Raw genomic sequence first — 7,890 nt, 5'->3', positions numbered from 1 at the left:
TATATGCATATATATATGTAAATATATATATATATATATAATATATATATATATATATATATATATATATATATATATATATATATATATATATATATATATATATATATATATATTAGATATGACAAATTGTCACAACTGCACATAACTTTCCAGACCCAAGAGGACATCAAGACTTGAAACAGCAAAACATAAAGGATACCTTCAGACATAAAAACCATAAGAAACTGTTTAAGCTTCGCAATTTTGTCAAAATAACAGTTTCTCTCTACCAAAGGGGGAAAGGGAATATCAAAACATTTTTTAAGCAGTACGATGAAATCAAAGTCAAAGATAAACACCAAAACAAAAAGTAGATAAATACCAATGATTACAATCCAACAAAACTTATGTCAGTTTGCTCAAGAATAAAGAATCTGTAGCAATTTTATCCTGAAATTCCAACGATTCATCTACAGCAATATACAATCATTCATTCTTGAATTTAAGGCTGTCAAGCCAAGCACTGGCGGCATTATCGGTCATTCAGCGCTTACGAGAGAAAAGGAGTTGGAGTGGATGGACAGCAAGAAATTTTGAAAATACATGAGATGAAGTACACGGATCTAAAAGGTGGAACTGGGTGGAAAACTCCACAATCGAACCTAGAAGCGATAATCAGTGAAGTTGGGCAGCAATATTGAAGAAAGGAAGCTGGAACGGAGGTAAAGTAAAAGGCTAAGAAGTGGGTACGGCTAGGGGTCGAAAGGACCCTGTAATGCCTACAGAGCACCACGAGGCGTGCACTGACGGCACTACCACCCTACGGGGAAAGTCACAACAGATATCTCACAGGAGAAAATACATGGATGTTGGAGCTACCCACCAGGTGGTGCTGCATGGTAGATGGTGTAATCTGGGAAAATCTGAAAACAAATGCTCATCAGAATTATGAAATATCTTATACAATAGCACTATGAGATAACTGAACGACGGCGCTGAAGACTAACCTGGACCTCAGGGACAACAATCTGAATTTCAGATGTGACTCATCTGCTGAAGATCAAACAGGGAACGTTTGCTGAATCTTGGAAGAATAGATGAAATGAAACACCAAAAGAGCAGACAAGGGGTTCTGTATATGAGTAAATTCCATATCGAAGCTCCACAGACAATAGACAAGGTTCTGTATATGAGTAAATTCCATATAGAAGCTACACAGACAGCAGACAAGGTTCTGTATATGCGTAAATTCCATACAGAAGCTACACAGACAGCAGACAGGGTTCTGTATATAAGTAAATTCCATATAGAAGCTACACAGACAGCAGACAAGATTCTGTATATGCGTAAATTCCATATAGAAGCTACACAGACAGCAGACAAGATTCTGTATATGCATAAATTCCATATAGAAGCTACATAGACAGCAGACAAGGTTCTGTATATGAGTAAATTCCATATAGAAGCTACACAGACAGCAGATAAGGTTCTGTATATGTATTTCAGAAAATACGGTCGCTTTAATATTGCTATGTTATATAGTTGTGATGAAAGGAGTTAGCTGTGAGATGGAACTGGGGCAAACCGTCACTTGCAGAATAGTTGTATTCAGCAAATACTTCGTTACATCTGCAGTTAATGTAATGAACACGCGATATTGGCCAAGTCATATGACCGAGTTGGTATGTGCGTACATGAGTTCGTACGTTAGAAATCTAGATTTTGTGTCTAATTCTGCCCAAAAATTAGTTCAATCGTTCATTAGCGGAGCTAGAGCGAGATCGTGAAGACATTATCTTTGAGTGTTGCAAGCTCTTAGAATTGGCAGAATAAGGTACAGTTCAGACTCTTCATTTTTCTGTGTGAAGTGTGAACTTATGTTTTTTACCATGTTTCAAGACATTTTTGAACTTGTGTGGGAAGTGGACGTAGCATTTTACCATTTCAGTATTCTATTTTATTGTGTTCTGTTTTTCCAGTATATACTCATACATTTTAGACTTTTCATTATTATGTTTTGCACTTGCATATTTTTGGGAGAGTATTATTTGTGTTTAATTCCTTCGACAGATGTCGGTGGTGGTGGTGGTGATGGTGGTGTGATGAGAATATAGTGAGAGGAACATGATGTTAGCATGTTGGTGTGATCATAGAGAAAGCCAGATGCAAAACCTTTGCAATGTCTATAATTTTTATGTGGGAGACTTGAGACTAGACCTTACAAAGTCTATAATGGAATATGTGAGAATATTTGGATTTACAGGCCATTAGCCATGATGAGACTTTTTAGTCAGGATTAGATTATTCTTACTTGACAATTTCATTTATGATGCATTTTAATCTTTGCTTTGTTTATTCATTACTTGTTGGGCTCCTTTAAATAATAAATCTATCTTTGTAGGAAAGATTGCGTTTCCTTAGATGACCCATTTCATTTCTTTAATGTGGAATGCGCGAGACGAAGCGAGTGCCGAGAGAGAGAGAGAGAGAGAGAGCGAGAGAGAGAGATCTTTGGGCTGTCAGGAGAGAGGAAAGGGTCAGGAAACACCATGCCGTTCCTGAAGGTAGATCATAAGGCAGCGTACGTAATATTCCTCCACTGGAATATTTTTATCTGTTTCAAAAGATGTTACATATACAAAATTCCATATAGAGAAGCTACACAGACAGCAGACAGATTCAGCAGACAGCAAGCAACAGACAGCAGAGACAGTACACAGACAGCAGCAGCAACAGACAGCAGACAGTCACAGACAGCAGACAGCAAATAGACAGCAGACAGAAAAGGCACAGTATTAGACAGCAAGCAGCAACAGACAGCAGACAGTAACAGACAGCAGACAGCATGACAGCAGGTTCAGTACAGCAGAATTCCATACAGACAGCAACAGACAGCAGACAGCATGACAGCAGCAGCAACAGACAGCAGACAGCTCACAGACAGCTGACAGCAACAGACAGCAGACAGTAATAGACAGCAGACAGTAATAGACAACAGATAGTAATAGGCAGCAACAGACAGCAGACAGTAGTAGACAGCAGACAGTAATAGACAGCAAGCAGCAACAGACAGCAGACAGTCACATTGGTGCAACAGCAACAGACAGCAGACAGCAACAGACAGCAAGCAGCAGTAGACAGCAGACAGTCACAAGCAGCAACAGCAGACAGCAGACAGTCAACAGACAGCAGACAGCAACAGACAGCAGACAGTAAGAGACAGCAGACAGTAATAGACAATGATAGTAATAGCAACAGCAGCAGACAGTCACAGAGAGACAGTAGACAGCAAACAGCAACAGACATAACAGACAGCAGACAGCAACAGCAGCAGCAACAGACAGCAGACAGTCACAGACAGCAACAGTACAGATAGCAGACAGCAACAGACAGCAGACAGCCACAGACAGTAGACAGTACAGATGGCAAGAAAACAGACAGCAGATGCATAGACAGCAGTACAGACAGCAGACAGTCACAGACAGTGACAGCAACAGACAGCAGACAGTAATAGACAGCAAGCAGCAACAGACAGCAGACAGTCACAGACAGCAACAGACAGCAGACAGTCACAGACAGCAAACAGTCACAGACAGCAGACAGTCACAGACAGCAGACAGCAACAGACAGCAGACAGTCACAGACAGCAGACAGCAACAGACAGCAAACAGTCACAGACAGCAGACAGTCACAGACAGCAGACAGCAACAGACAACAAACAGTAACAGACAGCAGACAGCAACAGACAGCAGACAGAACAGACAACAGACAGTCACAGACAGCAGACAGTCACAGACAGCAAACAGTAACAGATAGCAGACAGCAGACAGTCACAGCAGCAGATCACAGACAGCAAGAGACAGCAGACAGTCACAGACAGCAACAGTCACAGACAGCAGACAAGGTTCTGTATATGCGTAAATTCCATATCGAAGCTACACAGACAACCAGAAAATTCTACTTAAACATTTACTGCAGTTTTTCTCCATTTTCTCCATCCACCAGAGGTCTGTTAAAAAAATTAGGAAAGAAAAACGCACACATATAAACTGCCATCTTTTTATCTCTCCGAGGTGTCTGCTCTACTGACCACCACACTGGAATCTCGGCCATAACCTCACAATGCAACAAATGGGAAATTCTCCAGACTTCGAAATCTCCCAGACAGCTAAATTGGAAACATGTTTCTAAATCCCTTTTCAGTATAACTTACCAGAATATCCCGGCACCAATAACAGTATTCCCTGCCGGCCAAATCGAAGCTAATCCTGGTTCTCAAATCCATATCTTCTCTCCTGTGCATTATGGACATTTTTAAAGATACTAGAATCCTAATGGAAGACGAACGGGAGAGTAATAATTAAAAGGTTTCTGCTGTGTCTATAGTTCGATTGTCGTCTTGCAATAAAGTCTCCGTGTAAGAACATATAGGCAATATGTCTTTTCCATGATATATAATTATCTATGTGTATGTGTTCGTGTGTGGGTGTGTTTGTGTGGAGTGCGTGCGTATGTATGAGTAATATTAGTGTATTTATAATTATGACTTGCTTGTAAATGCAAGGTTAATTTCGAACGCTAGATAAAAGTATCATCATTTAGGATCAATATCTTAGCCATTTTGTGTGTGTTTGTGTGTGCGTGTGTGTGTGTGTGTTTTTGTGTGTGGCTATTAGTGTACATGATATTTTGACCAGCTCATAAGTGCATGGTAAATGTCTACCGTAGATAAAACCGTTTATTCAGGATCAAAATCTCGGCAGGATGTGTACAAACGGGAGCTTTTCTTAGCAATGAATTTCAAACGAGGCGTTCCAGCAAAAAAAAAAAAAAATAAAACAAAATAAAAAAAAAAAGGACGATACAGTGCTAGTGTTTAATCCAGTTATAACTCAATTCTCAGTCCCTGAAAAAATTCAGAAATTGGTGAGAGGTGTTAGTTAAAAGCGAGGATTCAAAAAAAAGGGGGGGGCCGGGGAAAGTGGGGGCTGGGGTGTAGCAGCCTGGCGGAAAAATGGGATGGACGGATTCGTTTATATTCGGTCTCGAGAAAAAGGAGAAGTAGAAGACCGACGTTGATAGCTAAAAAAAAAAAAAAAAATACATCCTCGGAGACGTTCCCTGTTTCTCCGGAATTTCTCTTCCTTTTATTTGACTTTTTTTTTGGGGGGGACGCCTTTTCCGCCTCTTACGTCTGTTACAGTTTGCCTGTTCTGTTGGTTATTCCCTCGGCATGTTTTTAAATGGCCTCATGCCTTCTTCCGTCTGTTGTTTTAAGCGGGTACTGTGCTCTCAAGGCTGTTATTTTTGGACGGCTTTTGTTTTCTTGGACTCATTCCGTGTGCTGTTTCTGGACGGTATTTTATTCTTGTACTTCTGTTGTTTTTTAACAGTCTTCCGGCATCTTTGGTCTGTTCTCTCCAGCGCAACAGCCAAAACAGACTAGTATGTAAAGAATTGTCTTATTTAGCAAAAGTTGTCATATTGTCATAGTGACGATTCTGGACAATTTCTAATCCGATCTTTCTACCTGTTTATTTATGTCTTTATGGACAGCGTATATATCTCCACCAAAAGATTTTTTAAAGTTTTTATAATTTGAACCAGAAAAATATACACCATCATTAAAGCACGGACAAATGTAAGTTTCGGATTTCATATGAGACTGATATCAGATTCGTCGTTTCTATAAAGTTACTCTATAAATTATAAATGATAAATAGGAATAGGAATAGGAAAGGCAAAGAACTGAATGCAGCCAAAAATGAACGATTTCATATGAGACTGATATCACATTCGTCGTTTCTACAAAGTTACGCTATAAATTACGAATGATAAATAGGAAAGAAAGAGAAATGAATGCATACAAAAATGAACAAAGAAATGAATTTCGTGATTGCAAAAACCATTTTATTTTCAACTGTTCAGAGTCAATGAATAAGTTAGTATAGTAACCGGACGCCACGAAAATCGTGTTGTCTATAGCTTCCGGGTTCGGAATACCTGCATGAGAGTATCAACAAAATATATAAAAATACATCCAATTGTGGGGTATTATGTTACAATAACCATATATACACACTCACACACACATATAAATATATATCTATATTTTTTTTACGCAGTTTCTGAGTTTAGTTTCTGACAATTTAACTCAGAATATGGCCTCCATATTTCCAGTAAAGTCAAAATTCTATGCAACATTTGGTCATGTAGTACAAGTGAGCCAAACGCTGGCATATGTAAAGTTATGTAAAGCCCCCCTTTTTTTTCTTCTTTTTTCACATCTTTGATAAAATGAAATGACGAAGAGACACTGTCAAGATGCGCCAATGAAGTACTCTCTCTCTCTCTTGCCTCTTGAAAAGGGAAAGAACTTTCAATAAACTTCACAAACATTATTATCAACACTTGAGTTTGATTTATTCGAAGGACAGGGGAGAAGATCAAAGACCTGTTATGCAAGGTCCTTCAAGCTGGAACTCTATCCTTCTGATGGAAATGGAGAACATGCCTTTTTCTTTTGTTTAAGTGTGTGTGTGTGTGTGTGTGTGTGTGTGAGAGAGAGAAAGAGAGAGAGAGAGAGAGAGAAACAAACAGAGAGATTAGAGATAATATGTTTTATTAGTACACCAGAGATTTGAAGGAATATCTATTAGAATTTGCAATTTCTTACTTCAACATCATTTTCAAACAAACAAATTAAATTATCTTTATCAGATAGATTCGTTTTGATCTTAACAAAGAATCTTCATGACTTCTGATGGATCATCTCGGAATTATTTGATAAAAAGTCAGGTATCTAATTAGTGTATTTGCAAAACAGATTACAAAACACCTGAGACAGTAATGATTTAATGATAATTTTATTTCCACTAAAATGTGAATAAACTATATATATATATATAATATATATATATATATATATATATATATATATATACATATATATATATATATATATATATATACATATATATATATATATATATATATATATAAACACACAATCATTTTTGTGGAGCCAGTGAAAAATAAATTTCTCACTATGTGACCTCACATCAGGATACTCTCTAATACCTGCTCATTGTTTTCCTTTCTGTCCATGATATTTTCAGCATCCTTCGGATCTTTCAATCTGCCTTCCTCAAGACAAGACCATACAACAATACAGACCAAACAAAACAAGCCACACAAGTCATCAAATAATCTTTTTGGATTAAACTATCGGTTTGTTTAACTGTTTCTCATTAATTCTTATATCTGTTCCTAATGTCACTATATTTATACATATTGATAATATATATAGTCTGTGATATATATGAGTCAGAAATATATGTATATATATATATATATATATATATATATATATATATATATATATATATATATATATATATATATATATATATATATATATATATATACATACATATATATATATATATATGTGTGTGTGTGTGTGTGTATATATAAAACGTATATATATATGTAAGCTTAGTATTTCTAAAAAATATAAGAACTTAGGCCATGGCTTGCTTTGTACTCAGCGCCTGATTCTTAGTGTTTGATCTGACCTGTATTTCTCTTGACAACAATTCAATAACCATTTTAATAAATACATCTGAAGTATGTAAATAATACATAGGAGAGAAGAACAGAAATGATTAATGATTTTGTTTGATGTTTTCAATGAATGGAAAAAATGTACAAATTTGCTCTTGAATTTTATAGCCACGATCCTTCTATGGATTCTTCCCATTTTCCTAGCTCCAGTACGGCTGGCTGTGAAAGGGATTTTATAGCAGGAGGTTTTTTGTGTAGCATTTATGAAACAATAATTTAGTTCTCTCTATGATCCCCTATCCCAACACCCCAACCGCCATTTCTCATGATTTAGAAGGCGTA

At 37.1% G+C, this 7,890-nt stretch overlaps 1 protein-coding gene across 1 annotated transcript; it reads left to right on the top strand.

Moving 5' to 3' along the window:
• Positions 1 to 757: 757 nt before the first annotated feature.
• LOC136833028 (involucrin-like) lies at positions 758 to 3,358 on the top strand. Its single transcript, XM_067094676.1, has 3 exons — positions 758 to 881; positions 2,636 to 2,769; positions 3,080 to 3,358. Exons 1-3 carry the CDS (start codon positions 758 to 760, stop codon positions 3,356 to 3,358), a joined length of 537 nt encoding a protein of 178 aa, XP_066950777.1.
• The last annotated feature ends 4,532 nt before the right edge of the window (positions 3,359 to 7,890 follow it).

Source organism: Macrobrachium rosenbergii, chromosome 51 (assembly GCF_040412425.1).
Source record: "Macrobrachium rosenbergii isolate ZJJX-2024 chromosome 51, ASM4041242v1, whole genome shotgun sequence".
NCBI classification, from domain to species: domain Eukaryota; kingdom Metazoa; phylum Arthropoda; class Malacostraca; order Decapoda; family Palaemonidae; genus Macrobrachium; species Macrobrachium rosenbergii.
This window is presented reverse-complemented; position numbering and strand designations above follow the sequence as displayed.